The 24042-nt window shown below is 45.9% G+C and overlaps 2 protein-coding genes across 3 annotated transcripts in view; both read right to left on the bottom strand.

Annotated features, from left to right (window-relative positions):
- PAQR6 (progestin and adipoQ receptor family member 6) overlaps positions 1 to 9401 on the bottom strand; it is a 22971-nt gene extending 13570 nt beyond the window's left edge. Inside the window, exons 1-2 of the mRNA XM_070951507.1 lie at positions 9281 to 9401; positions 5492 to 5538 (exon numbers count right to left, since the gene is read on the bottom strand). Of these exons, the coding sequence (XP_070807608.1) occupies positions 5492 to 5538; positions 9281 to 9401 (168 nt within the window). The remainder of the gene's footprint in view (positions 1 to 5491; positions 5539 to 9280) is intronic.
- Positions 9402 to 11565: 2164 nt separating this feature from the next.
- SMG5 (SMG5 nonsense mediated mRNA decay factor) overlaps positions 11566 to 24042 on the bottom strand; it is a 53179-nt gene continuing 40702 nt past the window's right edge. For both annotated transcript variants that reach the window (XM_070951599.1, XM_070951601.1), the window contains 6 exons: positions 23843 to 23902; positions 19196 to 19355; positions 18332 to 18422; positions 16684 to 16758; positions 15002 to 15140; positions 11566 to 13666 (listed from right to left, as the gene is read on the bottom strand). In XM_070951599.1, the coding sequence (XP_070807700.1) occupies positions 13583 to 13666; positions 15002 to 15140; positions 16684 to 16758; positions 18332 to 18422; positions 19196 to 19355; positions 23843 to 23902 (609 nt within the window). In that variant the 3' untranslated portion in view covers positions 11566 to 13582. The remainder of the gene's footprint in view (positions 13667 to 15001; positions 15141 to 16683; positions 16759 to 18331; positions 18423 to 19195; positions 19356 to 23842; positions 23903 to 24042) is intronic.

The following is a 24042-nucleotide window of genomic DNA, read 5'->3' as shown; positions in this document are numbered from 1 at the left end:
CTCTTACATATATTTCCTTATCTAATTTTGCATGTAAGTATGCAGTCTGTATGTCATATTGAAACACGTCTAGATTGAGTGCAGATGCTACTACAAGAGCTGTTTTGACACTCTCTGTTCTCACTGTGGGTGAATATGTGTCAGTATAGTCTTCTGGATATTTTTGTGCATAACCTTGTGCAACTAGTCTGGCCTTGTATAAGGTATTACCTCCTTCTAAATTCTTAATTTTATAAATCCACCTGGTACCTATAATTGTTTTATCCTTAGGTGCGATCGCAGGTGTGAATACATTTAATCCTTGTAAACTTTTCATTTCTTTTTCCATAGCTAGTTCCCATTTTTCTCTTTCTTCACGGGGAAGTTTCAATACTTCCTCATATGTATTAGGTGTTATTTGTTCTCCATCCATATGCATAATATAATCTTTGTATTTATTTGGTATTTGGTTTCTATTATTTCTAATATTTCTTTCAGGTTTGCTATGGTTGTCATGCAAATATCTGGCTTCCTTTTTTGTTAATGTGTCTGTCTTTATTTTATGCTGACTATTTGTCCAAGTTTTGGTTTTGTTCTTACTTTTGTTAATATTTTGATTTTCTGTTGTTCCTTCCTCGCAAGATATATTATCTTTGCTTTTATTAGGAAAAATTTCATTAAGGTGCAACTTAGACCAATTGGCCTGCTCATGAAACACAGCTGTTCTGGATACTATAAATTTGTTATTATTATCGATGAATCTGTACCCTTTGGTTCCAGTTTCGTATCCCATGAATCTTAATCTCCTGGATACGTTTTCTCCCTTTCTCCTCAATTGTTTAGGTATGTGCACGTCTGCAGTAACTCCAAATATGTGCATGTGTGCTAATTTAGGTTTTCTATTGTACATCACCTCATATGGTGTCTTATTCACAATACTGGACCATGTTCTATTTTGAGTGTAATTTGAATAATGTAAGGCTTCTGACCAAAATTGTTTGCCTAAACCAGCATCCTCTAATGTGCATCTAATCATGGTTTGTAGTGTGGAGTTCTTTCTCTCTGCAATCCCATTTTGAAAGGCAGAAAATGGATTGGACGTGAAATGTAGCATCCCTCTATCCTTTAACCATTGGGAGAATTCTTTAGACATGAATTCACATCCCCTATCTGTCATAATTTGTTTTATTCTGATATTATGTTGTGTTTCTATGCGTTTGTAGAATTCCTTAAATTTCTGAAAAGTTTCATCCTTGTGCTTTAATGTGTAAACAAAACCATAGCGACTGTAATCATCCACTATTGTTAGGAAGTAACGTTTTCTATAGGTAATTGATGGAGTTAATGGACCAACTAAGTCCATATGTACCAAATCAAAAATATTGTTAGTTGATCTGTTAGATTTTTTTGGTCTAGGACTGGTTTTTAGTTTGGTGGATTTACATACTGAGCATTCTAAATAATTTTCACAATTTTTTATTTTTACACCTTCTGCGTGTTCAGTCATTTTTTGTACTACAGGAAAGCTAGCATGTCCTAACTTCCTATGTAAGATATGAGCACACTCATCATGAATTGGTTTACCTATTTTTGGTTTCTTCTCATTGTGTGTATTTTTGTTATCATGAGTTAATTTACATTCATCATTGTCACTGTTACTGACATTTTCATCATCTGCTTCAATACAATCTTCCATATTTGAATCAATGTTATGTAACCATCTTTCTTTGATTATCAGATAGGGTAGACCCCCTTTTATCATCACAGTGCCTACATTTGTTTTGTTCTTTTCTATAGTTGCTTTCCCCTTTGAGAAAACTATATTGATGTCAGATTCTCTGCTTAGTTTTATAGCACTTAGTATGTTGTGAGGTATTTCTGGGATTAATAATACCCCCTCTATTTTCCCTAAACCAGGCAAGGTCACATTTCCTCTGCCTAATACTTGAACCTTTTCTTGATTAGCTACCTTTATCACAAACTTATCTTCTGTAAATGAAGATAATATACTTTTGTTATTAGTGGTGTGATTTGTTGCACCAGAATCAATAAGCCAATTATTGTTCTCATCTTGTTGTGTTTTGGTGCTGTCTTGTTTATTTAGCCCATTTAGTGACCCAGATTTTCTCTCTTTTGAATTTTCTCTACCCCCTCTACTTTCTCTGTAGTTTGGTGGACTTCTATATTTGTGTCTATCTGTGGAAGATTGTCTGTAATTGTATTTGCTCCTATATTCTGGCCTATGTCTCTCCCTTGAGACTTTGGGACAGTCTCTTCTACTGTGTTCCCTGGATCCACAATTGTGGCATCTAAAGGCTTCATTACATTTATCTTGAAAGACTACTTTCCTAAAAGATTTGTGTTCTGTTTGGTTACTGGAACGATTTTTTCTTGAATTGTCTTCTGCTATCAATTTGTTAGATAGACTTTCTATTGATAAATATCCCAAATTAATGGTATCTAAGTGTGACATAAAGCTATCCCATGATGGATCAAGTGAATTGATAATAACACTTTTCATAGTTTGATCTGAAATCACTTCCCCCCTCAATTGCAGCTCAGCTCTTATTTTGTTTAGATTTATCAAATGTTCACTTATAGAAACCCCTGGTTTCACTCTAGAAGAAAAGAAATCCTTAGACATTCTTGTGGTTGTGGCTACGCTATCGCTGTGAAATAGATTAAACATGCATTGAATTATTTCTGATACAGTTAGGTTTGGTTTGATGCTATGATACATTGCAGGAGACACGCTAGAAATTATTATGAAAAATGCTCTATGATGTAAACAGTCTATTTTTAAAGTCCAAGGTCTTCTTGGAGGACTAGTTATAAAGAATAGTAAATTTTCTTTCATAAAAATAACCTGAAGCTGTTGGTACCACTCTTGTAAATTAATGCCATCAACTCTAAGTTTTGGGAAGTCACTGGGTAAGTTCCCCACATTATTTTGTCCATTACTTACAACCTGAGGCAGTCCGTGGTCTCTCAAGTGCAGGAAATTACAGAACGGCATTGGGATGCTTGTAACGAGTCTGCGCGGTTCTCTGGCCAGTTCAAGTCTTTCGGGGCCGTCTACGTAGTTTTGCACATGCGCGTTGCTCATTTCTTCTTTGGCGCCGTTGTGGAAGGTTCTCTCCATTTCAGCTCTCTCGATCCGCTCCTCTTCAGATGAGTCGGTCTCTGGCTCGGTTTTTGGGGCTTTGGTGATGGCGGCGGTTCTTCTCTTTCTCTTGTGTGTGCTGGCACTCGATTCTGTCTGCGGTGTAGGGCGGAATCGGCATGGCTCTCTGGGCTCGGGTGTCGTCGTTTTCGAAGTCAGGATGGGAGCGTGCAGGTCTTGAGTTGTCGGTTTGATTTCTTGCTTCTTCATCGATGTCTTGGAGATTTTCAATCTTGGCCCAAAAGCAGCAAAAAGCGTTTTCATTGCTGACTTTACTTGAGACTTTGTTAAATCGTCTTCACTTTCTGATTTTGGTTCATCTGAAGAGTTTGAGACTTCTTTTTCACTTTCTTCGTCTGATAGTGTTTTTCGCGCCAGAAATTTTGAACTGAGCGTTTTGATTGGCTCTGCTTCACTCTCTTTTGAAGTTCGTTGAAACCAAGATGGCTGCCGTTCAAAATTTCGCGCGGGGTCACATCTTTTCTTTTTTACAACTATTTTCTCAGTAGTCATTTCACTCACAGTTTTTTGATCTTTGGGTTTTTCTTTAATGACGCTTTTCTCTCTCGCTGCTCCGCTGTTCCTCAGCATCTCCTGGAGGTCCGCGATGAGGCTTTCATCATTCTTTTGGTTTTTTAGTATTTTTAATATTTCTGACCTGAGTTCGTTATTTTCTATCTCGATTTCTTCCTGGTCGTTATTTTCACTCATCAGTTCTTCTTCTTCAGTGGTGTATTCTTCGGATTCTCTCGAAATCGCATTAGTGGATTCGTTGATCATCTCTTGATCAGTTTCTATTTCTTTGCTGTAGGCCCTGGTGTTGGGCCTATCTTTCTTGGACATTTTTAATTACTTATTGAGTCAATTAACCATCCTCTGCTACCAGCTTGTTGCAATATTTTCAGGATCAGACTCAATAAAGATAATAGAAGTTATAGGTTTAAATATAATTCTCTTTAATCATAATAGGCATTCTATATTCGCTGAATATTCAAGATAGAAGCAAGGAAAATGGGGAGGATGGCTCCTTTTATATACAAGGGGCGGAGCCAGGAATGGGAGTGGTAAAATATGAATACATTAAAGCTCAAGTAATAAGTTAACCCCTGATGTTCCATATATACATTATTTACACATTAGAGAATAAGGCATTTACATCTGACAGAAAAGATGCAAAATCTTTCAACAGCCAGCCTGTTTCCTTTGGTTGTTTGGTTGCTGTTGTTTTTTTTTTTTCCTTGGCTGCAACACCTAAAATTGCAGCCCCCGTTTCAACTGGGGAAGGTCCAGAGACCTCCAACCCTGAAGGCATCCGACGAAGGTGAGAAACGGAGCACGCTGCCTTTTCCCCCTGGGTCCTGAAAAACTTTGACCAGCAACTTGGAAAGCTGGAAATTCTTTTTTTTAAAAAAAAAAAAAGGAGAAAAGGAAGGAAGGAAGGAAGGAAAGAAGGAAGGAAGGAAGATAGGAAGGAAGGAAGGAAGGAAGGAAGGAAGGAAGGAAGGAAGGAAGGAAGGAAGGAAGGAAGGAAAGAAAAGGAAGGAAGGAAGGAAGGAAAGAAGGAAGGAAGATAGGAAGGAAGGAAGGAAGGAAGGAAGGAAGGAAGGAAGGAAGGAAAGGAAGGAAAGTAGGAAGGAAAGAAAAGGAAGGAAGGAAAGAAGGAAGGAAGGAAGGAAGGAAGGAAGGAAGGAAGGAAAGGAAGGAAAGTAGGAAGGAAAGAAAAGGAAGGAAGGAAGGAAAGAAGGAAGGAAGAAGGAAGGAAGGAAGGAAGGAAGGAAGGAAGGAAGGAAGGAAAGGAAGGAAGTCCAGCCCTCCTCGGAAGAATGGAAGAAAACCAAGCGACTCCTAGACATCCAAGCCATACCTTCTGCGGAGAGGATGGGGCTTACTGGGGGGACCCGTCCAGCCCCCCAATAAAACCGCTTCCCTCTCATTGGTGCCCCGTGGCCTTCCGGATTGCTGCAAGTTCCTTGACTGTCTTGTGTTGCCTCCCTCCTTCCTCCCAACTTGTGGTTTCCTTGCCAGCCTTGATGGACGCCGGCCAAGACGCCCTCCCCGCGGGCCAGAGGGAATGAAAAGGGCCCTGTTGTCGCCGGAGCCACAACCCGAAACCCGAGGAAGCAAGAAAGAAACGCATTGAAAGTCCATCGGCTTCTTTCTTCCTTAGCAAAACAACAGCAAAATTCGGCCTTTGTGGCTGCAGGTTGAGGACAGGACAGAGGGAGGTCCCAGGCACAGCAGTGTGTATGTGTGTCTGTGTGTCTCTTTATTTGTGTGTTTCCAAAGGCTCTTTCGGGATGGAGGGTGGGAAGCTGGACGTTTCGGAAAGGTGCAAAGAGCTGCCCTAACGATGCTGACCACCAAGGTGTGACAATCTTTTGCCCCGGGGCTGCTCCCTTAGAAAGAGAGAGCGAGATTCCTCAAAATACAGGTAACCCTCGACTTACAACCGTTTCGTTTAGTGACCGTTCAAAGTTACGACGGCACCGAAAAAAGTAACTTTAGGATCGTCTTTCACACCCAGGACCGTGGCAGCATCCCCAGGGTCAGGAGATCAAAATTCAGATGCTTGACAACTGACTCACATTTATGACGGTGGCCATGTCCCGGGGTCACATGATCCGCTTTTGCGACCTTCTGACAAGCCAAGTCAACGGGGGGAGCCAGATTCACTTACCAACCGCGGGACTGGTTGAACTACTTCAGCGATTCACTTTAGCAATGGTGGCAAGAAAAAGCGTAAAATGGGGCAAAACTCACCTAACAAATTGAGAGAAAGAGAGAGAGAGAGAGTGAGAGAGAAGAAAGAAAGAAAGAAAGAAAGAAAGAAAGAAAGAAAGAAAGAAAGAAAGAAAGAAAGAAAGAAAGAAAAAGAAAGAGAGAGAGAAAAGAGAAAGAAAGAAAGAAGAAAGAAAAAAGGAGAGGGGGAAAAAGAAAGAAGGAAGGAAGGAAGAAAGAAAGAGAAAAAGAGAGGGAGAAAAAGAAAGAGAAAAAGGAAGAAGAAAGAGAGGAAGGAAGGAAAGGAAGGAAGAATGAAGGAGGGAGGGAGAAAGGAAGAAAGAAAGGAGGAGAGAAAGAGGGAGAGAAAGAAAGAGAGAAAGAAGAAAGGAAGGAAGGAAGGAAAAGAAAGAAAGAAAAGAATGAAGGGAGGAGGGAGGGAGGGAGAAAGGAAGGAAGGAAGGAGGAAAGAAAGGAAAGAAAGGAAAGAAAGAAAGGAAAGAAAGAAAAGAAGAATGAATGGAGGAGGGAGGGAGAGAGTGAGGGAGGGGGAAAGGAAGGAAGAACGAGAGAAAGGGAGAAAGGGAAAGAAAGAGAAAAAGAAAGAAGAAAGTGAGAAAGGAAGGAAAGAAAGAAAGAAAAGATGAAGGAAGGAAGGAAAGAGGGAGGGAGAAAGGAACGAAAGAAGGAAGGAAGGAAGGAAGGAAGAACAAGAGAAAGAGGGAGAGAAAGAAAGAAGAAAGAGACAAAGGAAAGGAAAGGAAAGGAAAGGAAAGGAAAGGAAAGGAAAGGAAAGGAAAGGAAAGGAAAGGAAAGGAAAGGAAAGGAAAGAAAAGAAAAGAAAAGAAAAGAAAAGAAAAGAAAAGAAAAGAAAAGAAAAGCTCTTCTGTTGGGAGGGATTGGCTCCATGGCCTGGAGAGACACTTGAGGGCGATGGGGTGATTTAAGGACACAAAAGCCCTTTTTGGCTGCTGGAGCCGCAGAGCCGAGGAAGGCAGAGACTTTCAGCAAAATGCCAAGTGCCTCTCATCCCCAAGCTCCCTGGTGCTTAAAAGAAAACAAGGGGAAAGACCTCATCAAGGTGCTGAGGCTGCTATGCATTGTAATTAGCCTTCAGAGAAGAGGGCAACCTGGGGTCTCCGAGCCTCTTCCTCGGCCCGCCAAAGCTGGGGCAGCCACCCCTGTAAGGGGACCACTTCACTCCCGGATGCCAACGGACCAGTGGTGAAATCCATTTTTTTTTACTGCCGGTTCTGTGGGTGTGACTTGCTGGGCTTGGCTTGGTGGGCGTGGCAGGGGAAGAATACTGCAAAATCTCCATTCCCTCCCCACTCCTGGGGAAAGGATACTGCAAAATCCCCATTCCCTCCCCACTCCAGGGGAAAGGATACTGCAAAATCTCCATTCCCTCCCCACTCCAGGGGAAGGATACTGCAAAATCCCCATTCCCTCCCCACTCCAGGGGACAGGATACTGCAAAATCCCCATTCCTCCCCCACTCCAGGGGAAGGATATTGCAAAATCCCCATTCCCTCCCCACTCCTGGGGGAAGGATACTGCAAATTCCCCATTCCCTCCCCACTCCTGGGGGAAGGATATTGCAAAATCCCCATTTCCTCTCCCACTCCAGGGGAAGGATATTGCAAAATCCCCATTCCCTCCCCACTCCAGGGGAAGGATATTGCAAAATCCCCATTCCCTCCCCACTCCAGGGGAAGGATACTGCAAAATCCCCATTCCCTCCCCACTCCAGGGGACAGGATACTGCAAAATCCCCATTCCTCCCCCACTCCAGGGGAAGGATATTGCAAAATCCCCATTCCCTCCCCACTCCTGGGGGAAGGATACTGCAAATTCCCCATTCCCTCCCCACTCCTGGGGGAAGGATATTGCAAAATCCCCATTTCCTCTCCCACTCCAGGGGAAGGATATTGCAAAATCCCCATTCCCTCCCCACTCCAGGGGAAGGATATTGCAAAATCCCCATTCCCTCCCCACTCCTGGGGGAAGGATATTGCAAAATCCCCATTTCCTCTCCCACTCCAGGGGAAGGATATTGCAAAATCCCCATTTCCTCTCCCACTCCAGGGGGAAGGATACTGCAAAATCCCCATTCCCTCCCCACTCCTGGGGAAAAGATATTGCAAAATCCCCATTCCTGGGGGAAGGATACTGCAAAATCTCCATTCCCACCCCACACTGGGGCCAGCCAGAGGTGGTATTTGCCGGTTCTCCGAACTGCTCAAAATTTCTGCTACCGGTTCTGCCGAACCTGTCAGAAGCTGCTGGATTTCACCCCTGCAATGGACCCAGTCCGTCATTTTCTTGGAAACAAAGGCTCCGGCCAACAAGGTAGCCTCCTGGAAGCTAGGATAGATCTAGCAGAAGAAACCATGCTGACCTCTAGGCTTAGCAGTCGAGCAAGACTTTAAACCTGCCTCTCTTCCCTCTTTCAAAAGTGCTTTTTATTAGTCACGGACGTCACATGTTTTCAAAAGTCCAGAATTGGAGTATCAGAATTTGAAGGGACCTTGGAGGTCTTTTAGTCCAACATCCTCCTCAAGCAGGAGACCCTATTATTTTGGATAAATGGCTGTCCAGCCTCTTCTTAAAAGTCTCCAGTGATGGAGCACCCACAACTTCTGGAGGCAGGTGGTCCACTCGTCGTTCTCACTGCCTTAACATTTCTTAGTTCTAGGTTGCTTCTCTCCTTGGTTAGTTTCCATCCGTTGCTTCTTGTCCTGCCTTCTGGTGCTTTGGAGAATAGCTTGACTCCTTCTTCTTTGGGGCAGCCCCTCAAACATTGGGACACTGCTATCATGTCTCCCCTAGTCCAGGGGTCGGCAATCTTAAAACACTCAAAAAGCCATTTGGACCTGTTTCCCACAGAAAAGAAAACACCGGGAGTCACAAAAATCCTTCCCTGACTATTCCTTGAGCAGCCACAAAACGAGCATATGAAGTTGAATTAAATGTTCTGTTTTCTTCTGAAACTTTCCTTTTCTTGGATTTATCCATGGTTGGTCTACCGGGGGTTGAAAATCTCAATTATTCGCGTGTCGGCGGGTGTCACACATTGGCGGTTGTGACACATATTTTGAGGGACAGGGAGCCGCAGCAGAGGGATGAAAGAGCCACATGCGGCTCCCGAGACACAGGTTGCCGACTCCTATCCTAGTCCTTCTTTTCATTAAACTAGACATACCCAATTCCAGCAACTGTTCGTTATGTTTTCACCTCCAGCCCTCTAATCTTTGTTGCTCTTCTCTTTCTAGAGTTATCTTTTTTTACGTTCTGGTAACCAGAACTGGATGCAGGATTCCAGATGTGGCCTTACCAAGGCATTATAAAGTATTAACCCTTCATGTGATCTTGATTCTATCCCTCTGTTGATGCAATCTAGGACTCAGTGGGACTCACAGCACAACTCCGAGGCTGCCAAGACACAGCTGGCAACTGAAGGCCCCAGGTGCATCAGGCCAGAGACGGCTGTCTTGACGGAGCAAACCTCTGGCCGGAGCTTCTCACCTGGTCTTGCCATGAGGCTGATGGGAGTTGGTCAAAGCCTGGAAGGACCAAAGAAAAATACAATTTTGTTTCTAGGCCTGTTGCGTAATATATACATGGCTGGTGTATATTGACATGCGAAAAGTAAAAAGTTTGAGGCGATTACTGCTACCGTGCCAAAAGAAGTCAGAAGTCCCTTTCTTTCTTCTTCCCTTTACCCTACACGTTTTCCTCTTCCCCCTTTTTCTCCCATTGTTTTCATTTTTCTTTGTATTCCATATTTTGATCAACTTGACGAAAATATGACCATCAACAGGCCAGATATTACCAAGAGGAAGGGGCCAAGACAGCGAGGGTGAACCTTTCCCCGACCGAGTGCACGAAGAACGCGCCGGAACCCCCCAAATGTTGCATTTCTATGCCGCCCAACTCCCAAGGGACTCTGCAATGGGCGCACAGCCCCCATGCGTGCACCCCCGCATGCATCCCACCAAGCGCATGGCCCTCCTGCACACACCCCACCCCATGCATGCACATCCCCCCCCGCATGGGCCCCACCCTCCGCGCATGCGTGGCAGAGATCCAATGACCAGCTGGCTGGCGGGAGGTGAGTGAGCATGTGCGGTGGAGCTGAAATGGGGCAACGGCTCGTGTGCCCACAGAGGGCACTGTGTGCCACCTCTGGCACTCGTGCCATAGGTTTGCCATCACAGGGCTAAGAGGACCTAGCCACAGGGAAGACCAAGACTTTCCAAGAAAGCTATTGCTTAACGCACTGTAAGCCGCCCTGAGTCTCCAGAGAAGGGCGGCATATAAATCAAATTGGAAAAAAAAAGAGAAATGAAATGCCTCCCTTCACATTTCAAAGAAAAAGATGGATTGGGTAGCTCAGGGTCGAACTGTGGGGTCCTTGTTACTCTCCGAGCTTGGTGGTTTTCTCGCAGGTGTATCATTACCAAAATAGGCAACACCATCAATGCTATCACCACCACCACCAGCACTGATGATGTTACCTAGTTTGGTAATACACTTGCAAGACAACCACCAAGGGCCCTACAGGTGGGCTCATGTTAATTTTGCATTTCCTAAACCCACAATTAGAGGGACGCGGTGGCTCAGAGGCTAAGACGTTGAGCTTGTCGATCGAAAGGTCGGCAGCTCAGCGGTTCGAATCCCTCGTGCCGCATAACGGGGTGAGCTCCCCGTTCCTTGTCCTACCTTCTGCCAAAATTTATATATATTTTAAATGTTTTAATATTTGTATTCTATGTTTTTTATCTTGGCTGTACACCGCCCTGAGTCCTCAGGGAGAAGGGCGGTATATAAATTGGAAATTAAATTAAATTAAATTAAATTAAACCTAGCAGTTCAAAAGCACGTAAAAAAAATGCAAGTAGAAAAACAGGGACCACCTTTGGTGGGAAGGGAACAGGTTCCGTGCGCCTTTGGTGTTGAGTCATGCCGGCCACAGGACCACGGAGATGTCTTCGGACAGCGCTGGCTCTCCGGCTTTGAAACGGAGATGGGCACCGCCCCCTAGAGTCAGGAACGACTGGCACATATGTGCGAGGGGAACCTTTACCTTTACCTAAACCCACAATGCCATGAAAGGGGTTGCTCGAAAGCTCCGTGGTTCACCGAACAATAGCCGTCTGGTTCCCTTTTTGGCAGTCTTCCATGCGCTGGGTTATTCTGCCCCACCTGAAAAGAAGCTTCTCCATAGACCAGGGAGCAGGCTGGGCAGGCCCCGCCCCTTGGAGCCCAGCAGGTGCTCCTTCTACCTGTCCAGGTGAGCGTCAAGGAACAAAACCTCTTGAAACCGCCCTGACCCCCCCACCCCCGTTATCGTTCTTCCCCCTCTTCAAGGTACAAAACGAGGACTCGTTGATTTCACAAATGTTTATTATGGCAATGCAGTTCCCCTTGCTCCAAAAACGATAAAAATTAAAAAAAAAAAAAATGCTCTTGACATATGTCAACAGACAGGCCAGCCGTGGCTCAGACCGATGCACCCCTCCCTCCCTCCCACCCCACAGAAGCACTTGAAGAGAAGCCCCCGACCAGACCGCCAGCCTCTGTTTGCCAGGGTGGAGACCCTTAACGCTTTTTAATTTTTTTAAAAAAATGTCCCTTCTGAATGAGCTTCGATCCCACCCCCCCGCCCTCCGTCCCACCCTCACCCACCCACCCATCCGAAAAAAAACAACAACCCCACAATCCCCCAAGTTTAAATCAATGCCAAAATTGTGCTGATCACCCCACGGATGTCGACGGTTGCCGAGTTCGCTCTCCCGCCAGGTGGTCTTACAAGCTGGATGTGCTCAGACCCCCGCCCCCCTCCTAACCCGCAGGCTTGAGGGGGCTTCTCCCCTGGATCCCTTCCTGGGTAAGGAGGGGGGGGGCAGGAGGGATTCAAATGCAGGACCCATCCGCAGAATGCTTCTCTTCCTGGGCACCTTTCTTGCGATGGCAAGCCGGGGTGGGGGAGCCCTCCCAGGGCTCCTGATCTGCCCACCAAGGAGCTGGGAAGAGCTGCCTTCTCCAGGGAGGGGGCTTGGCGGGGAGGGGGAAAAGCCAGGCAAAGAGAGAGAAAGAGGAGAGACAGAGAAAGCAGCCAAAGGCCGTGGTTACCCGTGGCAGAGCCGCAATGCTGGTGGGAGGACGAGATCGAAATTTTCTCTGCCGTCGCACGAAGCGGAAAAGGGGGGGGGGGGCGCAGGTTGAGGATGCCGACGTCCACGTGGCTGGTGGAAGCCCCCACGCTTCCTTTTCCACGTCTAAGGCAAGGCAGGGCCAGGCTGGGAGGAAAAAAAACCCCAAACCACGGATTTCCCAGGCCCGCCTCGCCCCTTCTTCCCGGCTGTCGGAATAAGCTAAGCGCATGCAACCGAAGGACGACGACGAAGTCTGTTGGTGGTGCTAGAGAGAATAAAGAAAGGCGCTGGGTTAGGGACCGCTGATCGATATCTGCCGCTTCGGTTATACCAAGTGGGGCAAAGCCAATCCTAGCGTCCTCTCCTGCATCGCACTTTCTACCGGGAAAGAGGGAAGGGGGGGGGGGAGAGAGAGTAGGCCAGGGCGGAAAAGTTCACCCGAGTCAGTCCCCTGGTTAAAAAAAAAACAAAGAAAGTTAGCATGGGTTTTTTTTGTTTTGTTTTGTTTTGTTTTAATTTTTCTACCTTTTTTTTCCATCTAGAAAGCCCCTTTTTCCGTTCTGCAGGAAGTGACACGAAAGAAGCCTTTCTCTTTTGCAGGGATTCTCACCCACACTCAGCATCCGGGAAAGGGGTGAGAGAAGACAGCATGCAAAGGCTCCGGGGCTGCGGAGAAGGAAGGTGTGGTTGTGACAGCTTAAGAGGAAAAGAATGATTTTTTTTTTTTAAAGGTGGAGAAAGAGAAAAGCGGGGCGGGGTGGGGTGGGGAGCAGGAATAAATAGTTTCCCGTCCTAAAACCTTCCCGGTTCCCTTGCGACTCTGGCCATCCTTTCCAAAGTTTCGAAGTCCGACCGGCGCCCCAGCCTTCCTCCGTCTCAACCCGGAATGCGGGGACCCCCCCCCCTCAAAACGAGTCAATTTCGCCCGAGAAACACAGTAAGGGAGGGGGGGAAAAAGGGAACATTTAAGCTAAACACAAAGACGACAGCGTGCCCCCTTTCCCCACCGCTGGGTTTCCAAGAGAGCCTCCTCTGGAGATCCTGATCGATTCCCGCCAGGATCACGCAGGACCCTTAGGGAGGTTTCTTCCTGCAGTGAGGAGACGGGAGGGTGGGATGGGGGGCAAAAATCAAGGGAATTTCCGTTTTGTTTCATTGTTAAGCGCGGGAGCTGAGCCGCCGGCGCCTTTTCTGACGAGAAACCAAACGAGCGTCGAGAACGGAGCCCCCCTCCCGCCCGCCGCTGTCTCTCCGGGGCGCGGCCAAGGTGCGCCACTCTCCCCCAAGAAGGGCTGCGATGTCCCCCACGCGCGCCACCTCCTCTGCGGGGAGGGGAGGTGATGGCGGGGCAGTTGCGTGCGTGTCGTGTGTGTGCGCGCCCCCCGCGCCTGTGTGTTTGGCGCACACACCCCGGTTGCTCGGGTTTTTTCTTTTGGTGGGTTGCCACCGCGGTTGCATCGTGTCCAAGTGAGCGCCTGCGGTTTGACGTTCTTTCGTTCCAATGTGGTGCGTCCAGAGACGGGCAGACGGAGCTTCAACCAACCCGGTGGTCCCGAGGGGCTCAGCCCATCTCCTTCCACTGCTTGTAAAACTCCACAACGTTCTGGATCTCAATGCTGGCGCTGGCCGCTGCTTGGATGGCGGACTGAGGAGGAGAGGAGAGGAAGAATTCCAGTGAGCAGGCAGAGAAGGTCCCAGCCTTGCAGCTCGGCCGCCCTCAAGGCCCCAGAGCTCATCTAGTCCAGCCCCCTGCCCTGGGCGGGAGTCTGTTGCTGTTGCCATCCTGCGCAAATTGTCAATCTTCCTAGTTAGAGGGGCGTTATTGCTTTTTGTATGGGTTTTTTTTTATCCCAGTAAGCTGCCTGCAGTCACTGAGAGTGATCCAGGCAGCTATATAAATTTTCTTAAATTAATAAAGCTCTTTTTATTTATTTATTTATTTATTTATTTTTATATGCCGCCCTTCTCCGGAGACTCAGGGCGGCTTACAATGCGTTAAGCAATAGCCTTCATACTTTTGTATATTTTATACAAAGTTAGCTTATTGCCCCCACAATCTGGGTCCTCATTTTACCCACCTTAGAAAGGATGGAAGGCTGAGTCGACCTTGAGCCTGGTGAGAATTGAACTCGCAGTAATTGCAGGCAGCAGGATGTTAAATGCTGCCTTAGTAGGAGGCATTAGCCTCCTACGCCACTCAGGCTCCTCATCATTTGTCTTCCAACAAGGCACTTTTGGGAAGCGGTAGTGGCAATGGGGAAGACCATCATTATTTTGAGAAGTTTATTTTGATTTGTCTTTCATAGTAAGGAAAGTCTAGGGCAGGGGTGTCATACTCAAGGCCCGCAGGGGTGCTTAGATCTGGCCTGCAGTGCCTCCGCCAGGAAAAATGGGGCCCGGGTGGGGGGGGAAGGGAAGGAAGAGAGAGCGCGACCTCCTCCGCGGTCTGATTTTGCTGGCAAGAGGGCTAGGAAAACAAAAACAAAACAAAAGGAGAAATGTTTCTTTCCCTTTTGCATTTTTTCAGCATCCAGGAATGGACAGGAAAAGAGAAAGACGAAAGAAAAAAGAAAACAGAAAACAGAAAAAAGAAAAAAAGAAAAAAGAAAAGAAAAGAAAAGAAAAGAAAAAAGAAAAAAAGAAAAAAGAAAAAGAAGGAAAGAGGGAAAGGAAAAAGGAAGGAGAATGAAGAGGGAAGAAAAAAGAAAAGAAAGGAGATTAGAATGAGAGCGAGGGAAGGTCTAAGGGAAGTCCCGCCTTAGGCATCACAGGCGCCCCTCCCGACATGAGTGACAGAGCTGGCCACGCCCCCCCCCTGACCTCCCCCCCAGGTGAAACACAACCCTGATGCAGCCCTCAATGAAACCGAGTTTGCCACCCCTGGTCTAGGGTTTCCTGCCTGAGAAGGGGGTTGGACTAGAAGACCTCCAAGGTCCTTTTCCAACTCTCTTTGTCATTCTATTCTATGCCGGACACCTACCTGCATGGGAGCAGAAAGTTTGCTGGGATCCTCGAGTTGGAAGCCGGTGATGACGGTCACCATGCCAGCCGTGTCGTCTTCGCTGCCTCCCTGAGAGGCTGTCAGCTGCTTACAGCTGTCCAAGATCTTATAGAGATTCCTGGGAAGGAAGGGAGGAAGGTTGAAACAAGGCAGCAGGGGAGAGAGAGAAAACCTGTTGGCAAAAGCACCCCCGGGTACAGCTAGTCCTCGAGGTACGACCACAACCGAGCCGAACGTTCACGTTGCTAAGCGAGACATATTTGTTAAGGGAGTTTTTGCCCCATTTTACGACCTTTCTTTCCTCATTTTTTTTTAAGCGAACCAATTGATAAAAGTTAGTAACCCCGTTGTTAAGTGAATCGGGCTTCCCCATTGATTTTGCTTGTCAAGGCGGTCGCAAAAGGGGATCGTGTGACCCCCCCTCCCGTCGTTGCGACCGTCATGAATACAAATCCGTTGCCAAGTGTGTTGAATTTTGATCACGTGACCACCGGGATTCTGCAATGGTCGTTAAGTGTGAAAAATGGGTCACAAGTCACTTTTTTCAGGACCGTTGTAAGTTTGAACGGTCCGCGTAAGTGCAAGTTGAGCTGCAGGGATACATGCGTGCGCTGGCCAGTCGCTTGCACGATCCAGTTCCAAACAGGCCACAGCCCGGTAGGGGTCCCACCCAGTGGTGGGTTGCTCCCGGTTCGCACCGGTTTGCAAGAACCGGTAGTAAAAATTTGTAGTAGTTCTAAGAACTGGTAATAACATTGGCTGGCCACGCCCCCGAACCGGTCCCCGGCCCGGTCGCCTCTCGCTTAGCCCGCCCACTTCATCAGAGGCTTTTTTTTTTTGACTTTTAAAAGCATTTTTTCTACGACCTCTTCGGCCGAAAAAATGCTTTTAAAAGTAAAAAAAAAAAAAAAAAAAAAAAAAAGCCTCTGATGATCCCACAGCTCAGCTGGGATCGTCAGAGGCTTTTAAAAGCATTTTTTTCTGCAACCTCTTAAGGTTGTAGAAAAAATGCTTTTAAAAGTAAAAAAAAAAAAGTTGGCCAAGCCCACCCAGTCACATTATCCCCCCCCACCAAGCCACGCCCACAGAACCGGTAGTAAAAAAATTTAGAATCTATCCCTGGTCCCACGGCCCTGGGGTTGGGGACTCCTGAGTTAAGGGATTAAGCCCACAGGTTTACTGTCAAATCCGTGTATCTGCTATTCTTCGTGGAAGAAGGGGGGGGGGGAATGTGGAGTTGTCACATTTAGTTCTTTTCCTATGTGTCCTAAGTATCCAATTTCCTGCCTGGTCCTCTTTGTATAAACTTTAACCTGATTTAACCTGAATGCCTGGAGAATCCTCACACCTCGGGAAATGAAAGGGGAAGGGGGGGAACGAGTCGATTGTAAGATGACTCTGAGAAGCTCTTCATATCTGTTTCTCAGAGAGGGATGGTGCAATTTTAATTCACACAAGTGGATTGGTCGGAATCCACATGGGAAGGTGGAGAGGGGGTTCCTAATTTCCTTTATCCTGAACTGCATGTCCTGAGGGAGCCCAGAGCCTGATTTGAACTTGCTTTCATCCCTTTCAATAACAGGTTCCATTTGAAATACAAAGTTCTCAAGAGTTTGTACTTTCTTGGAAGGGGAGAGGGAGAAGTTGGCCCTTACACTTACCAAGCATCTAAATCTTGTCTCTTCAGCTTATGCCTCTCAAAACTTTTTCCGACTTCTTTCTGACAGCGAATGTACCTGGAGAGAAGAGAATATTATTATTATTAAGTAATCATGACCCTACTCCGATAGTGGAAGATGCGAATGCAACGAAGGTCAAGGAGCACAGTGATAAAAAATGGGGGGGGTAACTGAAGTTAAATATAAGGAAGGACAAAGTAGCCACAATAGATGCAGCAACTAGCTTTAGAATTGAGGGTGGAGAAAGTTTCTGTCTCTATGATGGAGAAATATCAGCCCCAAGGATTATTTTTTGTACAGATTTTTAAAAATGATCACACTAGACAACTAGATAGATAAATCTATCTCGGCATCTCCTTCTGTCCTACTATCGCAGCACCATGGAGAGTGTCCTGACATACGGCATTCTTGCATGGTATGGGAGCAGCTCTGTAGCGGACAAAAATGCTCTACAGAGAATCATTAAAACTGCCCAGAATATCATCAGACTCCAGCTACCAGCCCTGGACATCTTCGCATCTCGCTCTTTGAGGAAGTTGCACAACATTCTCCGAGACTCTTCCCATCCTGCTCACAATCTTTTTGGACTGTTGCCTTCTGGCAGAAGATACGGAACAATTCAAACTCGGAATCACATGTTTTCTGAATAGTTTTTATCCCAGAGCTATAATTGCACTCAACCATGAAGTAAAGGGCCACCATTGATGAGCTGTTGGACAGCATTACTTGGTCTGTTGTGTGGATGTTTGGGTGGTTTAGGGGTGGGGAATTTGGGGTGGGTGGGAGTGTGTTTGGGGATTGTTATGTGTGATGGACCTGGTCTCTGGATGTTAAGTGAATTTCGTTGTATGGGTATACTATGTATGCACGTACAATGACAATAAAGTTATTTATTTATTTTGCTTCCAGCTTTTGGCTTAATTTGCTTCTTTTTGTTTTCTTTCAAAAACTCATTCCCCTGGCCATTCTCTCCTGTATGGGTAGTCCTCAACTTAAGACCACAATTGATCCTTCCCCCCCCCATTTCTGTTGCTAAGCGAGAAACTTAAGTGCATTTTGTCCCATTTTACGACCTTTCTTGCCGTAACTGTTAAGTGAATCGTTGCAGTCGTTAATTTAGTCACACAGTCGTTAAATGAATCCAGGTGCCCCTTGGACTTTGCTTCTCAGAAGGTTGCAAAAGGGGATCAGATGATCCTGGCACACTGAACAATGAGCTGTTGTAATTTGTAGACTACCTGTAGTTTCAAGAGTAGCAAAAACCACCTTCCAATCAATGAAAAATAAGGGAACAAGCGGCTTGTTTTAAATTTCCTTTTTTTTTTTTTTTTTTTTGGAGTTTTCTTCTTTGGAATGTCATTCATTCAAAGTGTTTAATGTTGGGTTATTATTTATTTATTTATTTATTTATTTATTATTTATTTATTTATTTATTTATTTATTTATTTTTATTCAATTTGTATACCGCCCTTCTCCTAGTGGACTCAGGGCGGTGCACAGCCGGAACTAAAACACATACCAATACAAAATTTAAAATAATTAAATTTAAATTTGACATCGGGGAATGCTTTTTCCCCACCTGATGAATAATATGTGGAGGAAAAAGCAGGATGGGGACAGGACCACCTACCTGTTTCCCTTTTTAAATTCTGCTTCTAAGTATCGGATGCTGTCACGAGCTCCGGCATTCTCCTTCTTCAGGAAATCTAAGCCATCGATGACTAAAAACAGAAAACGAGAGCCGAGCAGTCTTGTTACTTCCTCGTAGGTCACAGAGCGGACGCCCCACCTGCCCTCTGCAACCTTCAGAATCCCCAAGGGGGCTCGGAAATCTTCCTAAAGCAAAGTCTACAGAGTTGGGATTGAAAAATTTTAGCAACCAGTTCTCTGCCCGGTTGTTGGGTGGGCATGGCCTAGTCAGCTTCCTGCACCACGTTGGGGAGGGGGGTGTTTTCACCCTCCCCAGACTCAGGCGGCTTTCCTCAAGCCTCCAGGAGGGCGAAAACAGCCTCCCCCAGGCTCCAGAGGCTCTCCGGAGGCTGGAAACGGGCCTATTTCTGGACTTCCGGTAGGCCCGTTTTCTGCCCTCCCCAGGCTCCGGAGGCTTTTTTCAAGCCTCCAAGAGGGCGAAAACAGCTTCCCCCGGACTCCAGAAATGGGCCCATTTCTGGTAGACCCGTTTTTCACCCTCACAGAGTCTCTGCGCAGGCCCTGCACTTACCAAAATGGACTCCTGGGAGGGGAGGTGCAGGCTGGGCAGGGTCAGCCAGTTCTTGCAACTACCGGTTCGGTGAACCAGATTAAAATTAACATCCGGTTTGCCTGAACCGGCTGAATCCCAGCCCTGCACGTCTCCCGTGGCCCAACATCCCCAAACACCTTCCTCCTCCCTTCCAGACGGCCATTTTTGAGGTACAGAAGAAACTTCCCTTGGCTAAATCTACTAAGAATGTGCCAGAAGGGATCCATTCTGCTTCAGCTTCTACCTGCTTACCTGTCCGTGGGATGATGACAATGAACCGCCCGCTGGCGGCCAGCTGCCTGATGGGGCTGAGATGCTGGCAAAGGGCCTGAGTGTCCGGAACCAGATAAGGGGACATCACACACTGAGCCTTGGGCTGCTGGAGACTGCCTTCCAGCTGAGACACCTCCAACTTTTGGGGGGAAGGAGGGAAAAAAATGGAAACAAGAATCTTTAGTGAAGAAGCTCTGAGCAGGAACGTCATGTGTCGAATGGCTCCTTGCAGCTCAGCAGAAAGCGACAAAGCCAGAAAGTGATTTCATGGAAACACACACACCCCTCATCAAAGAAGAAGAGAAGAGAATAACAGAGTTGGAAGGGACCTTGGAGGTCTTCTAGTCCAACCCCCTGCTTAGGCAGGAAACCCTACACCACTTCAGACAAATGGTTATCCAACTTCTTCTTTAACAACTTGCCATCTTTTCAGTTGGGATGACCACAATTCCTCTCCCAGAATTAGCCTTGGTAGTACAGTGGTTTAGAGCACCCTGTTATTAACACAGCTGCCTGCAATTACTGCAGGTTCGAATCTTACCAGGCTCAAGGTTGACTCAGCCTTCCATTCTTTCTAAAGTAGGTGAAATGAGGACCCAGTTTGTGGGGGCAATAAGCTGACTTTGTATAAATATACAAAAGTATGAAGGCTATTAATGCATTATAAGCCGCCCTGAGTCTCCGGAGAAGGGCGGCATATAAATCAAATATAAATATAAATATAAATATAAATATAAATATAAATATAAATATAAATATAAATATAAATATATATATATATATATAGTTAAATACAGGCAGATTGCAATGAATGGAGGAATGGAATATCGCGATGTTTGATTCAAGTGCAAAGCAGATTCTTTGCATCTCTGCTTTGCTTTTATGTCCTTCATATTTTTTCCCTGGGGGTTTATTATTACGCTTCAAATTCAATTCAGTTTATTAGTGTCTCGGACCAGAGACCAGAACAAATAAAAACACTCAGTAAACGGACAACTGAAAATTCTAACTAAATAATATTATTATTATAAAATAACTAAAATCTACGATAAAATCCAGTCTGTCAATTATACATGGTCTAACTATACTAAAAATTACAATCCATAAAATGTGTGGCCTATTGTCAGTTTAATACTAAAAGGGAAAGGACCAGAGGTGGTATTTCCCTACTGGTTTGCAAATGTGAGCACATGTGCCACCTCCGCGCATGCGTGTGACCTTCCATGCATGTGCTTTGTTTGCACGCATGCATGCAGCTTCAAAATATGTCTAAATATGATGGCATGGTGCCAGGCCCACTCGCAGGTCACTACTACCGGTGCAAACCGGCTGAATACCACCTCTGGAAAGGACTAAGCCAGGGGTCAACAACCTGCAGCTCTGGAGCTGCATGTGGCTCTTTCATCCCTCTGCTGTGGCTCTCTGTTGCTGGTCGGCTCCACAATTGACAGGGCTTTCGGTTAGGACAGGCAGAGGAAAAAGGACGCCGTGCTAGGAGGCGGCTCTATGGTGGGGGGAAACCGGACTTCCGGTCGGCAGAGGAAAAAGGACACCGCACTAGGAGGAGACTATGATGGGGGAACCAGACTTCTGGTCGGCTCCAGAATTGAACGGGAGCTTCCGGTTAGAACCTTTTGTGGCTCTTTAAGTGTTTAAGATTGCCGACCCCTGGACTAAGCAGTGCAAAGGGTTTACCACATTTGTTATATAACGTAACTATGGTGGAGTAGAAACGTGTTTCCAAAGAATCCCCAGTGCTGCTTCGCAGAATCTGGCCACCTGCCCTGTAGTTATGGGCTGTTTATTTTATTTTATTATTTCTCCGAGGACTTTGGGTGGCTTACACTAAAGACAGTATACTAAATAGCATATTGCCCCCAACAATCTGGGTCCTCATTTTACCCACCTCGGAAGGATGGAAGGCTGAGTCAACCTTTTTTTTTTTTTTAATTGAAAAAGTTTTACAAATACCAATTTTTTCCCATTTTCCCCCCTCCCCATCCCTCCCTAACCCCCCCAAACCGTCCCCACTTCCCATGACTTCCCCAAGGTGAAATCCATCCACATTATATTATATCATACTTTACCACCCCTCTATTCTCCCCCCTGTGCACTATACATTTCTACATAACAATAAGCTAATTTTGCCCCCTATATACTATACATTTCTACACAACATTAAGCTAAAAGCTATCTGATACTTCCTAGTTTGATATTTATTCTGCACATAATCTATCCATTTCTTCCACTCCCCTACATAAGTCTCTTGAGTCCGGTCTTTTAAATATGCTGATATCTTCGCCATTTCTGCAAAACTGGCCATCTTCAAAGCCCATTCTTGAATTGTAGGCATATCATCCCTTTTCCAATATTGACCAATCAGTAACCTAGCTGCTGTCACCATATACAATATCAATTTTGTTTCACCCACTGAAAAGCCCTTAACTATACCCAGTAAAAACAATTGAGGAGAAAATTGAATTTTTTTCTTCAAGACATTTTGCATAACCCACCAAATTTTTATCCAAAAAGCCTTTGCTTTCTTGCATGTCCACCATATATGATAATATGTAGCATCTAAGCAATCACATCTCCAACATTTCGGTTGAACATTAGGATACATGCATGACAATTTCTTAGGATCTAAATTCCACCTATAAAACAGTTTATAAAAATTTTCCCTCAAATTCTGTGACTGTGTCGCAGAAGGCTGAGTCAACCTTGAGCCGGTGAGATTTGATCCGCTGATCTGAAGTAGCTGCAGTACTGCACTCTAACCGCTGCGCCACCTCGGCTCTGTTCATCCTTAAGCAACCACTGGAGAGAAGTCTCAGCGTTCCAGAAAAGCTGACAATAAGCAGTGTCGGAATGGCCAGGATACCTATCAATTATTGGCAGTATATGTTTTTTTTCCGACTCTCTGTATAAAAGGAACATTGAAGGAGTATGTGACGCCGTAGTCTCCACCTCCGCCACAGGAACAGAGTCTTTCAGCCAATGGTATCATTTTATACTTGCCGTCCAGGATGGCCGAAGGAAGCGCATGGCACCTTGCGGGCGAAAATGCTTTCCGGTGCTTTGCTGACTCTAACTGGCTAAGATTATTACACGGATGTCTGAGGCCTGGTGGTGCAGTGCAGGCAATCCTCGACTTACCACCACAATGGAGCCCAAAATTCCAGTTTGCTAAGTGATACAATTGTTAAAGTGAATTTTGCCCTATTTTACGACCTTTCTTGCCGGTTATTAAGTGAATCACTGCAGCTGTTAAGTTATTAATAATACAGCTTTTAAAAATAGATCCGGCTACCCCATGGACTTTGTTTGTCGGAAGGTCGCAAAAGGGGATCACGTGATCCTGGAACGCTGCAACCGTCATAAGTACGAACCAGTTGCCAAGTGTCTGAATCACGTGACCAAGGGGATAGTGCGACGGTCGTAGGTGTGAAAAATGGTCATAGATCACCTTTTTTTAGTACCGCTGTCAATAAATGAATTGTGGTAACTCGAGAGTACACAGCCAGGAGTTCGATCCTGACGGGACTCAAGGTTGACTCAGCCTTCCGTCCTTCCAAGGTTGGTAAAATGAGGACCCAGATTGTTGGGGGGGGGGGGTGTGTGTGACAAAGGCTGATATTTATAAAGCCCTCAGAGAGTGTGCAAAGTGCAACAGGGCAATATTTAAGTGCTATTTAATTGGATTTGCCAAGGAGAGTTGCTTCCCAAGACGGACAACCTTATCAGTCAAGTCAAATCGAATGAATGAAATACCGTATTTTTTCGGAGTATAAGACGTATCTTTTCCCCCCCAAAAAAGAGGGTGAGAATCTGGGTGTGTCTTATACTCCGAATGTAGCCCCACCAGGCTTCTCAAACGGAGGTTTCAGAGGCTGAAAAAAGCATCAGAAATAAAGCTTCAGAAAAGAAGCCCCCAAACAGAGCTTCAGAAAAAAAGCCCCCACAGAGCTTCAGAAAAAAAGCCTCAAAACAGAGCTTCAGAAAAGAAGCCCCCAAACAGAGCTTCAGAAAAGCCCCCAGAGCTTCAGAAAAAAAGCCTCCAAACAGAGCCCCCAAACAGAGCTTCAGAAAAAAAGCCCCCAAACAGAGCTTCAGAAAAGCCCCCACAGAGCTTCAGAAAAAAAAGCCCCCAAACAGAGCTTCAGAAAAAAAATCCTCCAAACAGAGCTTCAGGAAAAAAAAAAACCCCAAACAGAGCTTCAGAAAAAAAGCCTCCAAACAGAACTTCAGAAAAGAAGCCCCCAAACAGAGCTTCAGAGGCTTTTTTTCTGAAACTCTGTTTCGGAGGCTTTCAGAGGCAGGGGGAAAAAAAGCAAGGCACAGAGCTCACAACCAAGGAACCTGTTGCTAAAAATCACCTCTGGGAACAGCTGATTGGGGGTATTCCGGGAGGCCGATCCACCTGTCAATCAGCTTTTTTTTTCTTTTCCTCCCCAAAAACTAAGGTGTGTCTTATACTCCAAAAAATACGGTAAATAAATGATTCAGCAAGGCAGATTCCTTCCCTGCCCAGGAGGATGAATCTGATTGGAGCAGGGTCCCGATTCAGACATACACGCAGCAGCCCCACCTGGCCCTCCTTCCTCCCCACTCAGCCCGCCCCTGTACCTGCAGCCGAAGCTGGGCCATGTCACGCATCAGCCGGTTCCGTCGGGCTTCCTCGGCAGCCTAGGAGGGAGGGACAGAAGGGACACCAAGTTAGCCTGCTTTTTAAATTATGACCTCTCCGTTTCCCAGATGCATTTCTAGAACAATACTTTTTAGGATACGGCTTCCAAAAACTCCCAATGGCAAAGAGTGAATTCACA

The sequence above is a fragment of the Pituophis catenifer genome, unplaced genomic scaffold, assembly GCF_029215685.1.
Source record: "Pituophis catenifer annectens isolate HBS135680 unplaced genomic scaffold, rPitCat1.0.hap2 SCAF_10, whole genome shotgun sequence".
In the NCBI taxonomy this organism is placed as follows: domain Eukaryota; kingdom Metazoa; phylum Chordata; class Lepidosauria; order Squamata; family Colubridae; genus Pituophis; species Pituophis catenifer.
This window is presented reverse-complemented; position numbering and strand designations above follow the sequence as displayed.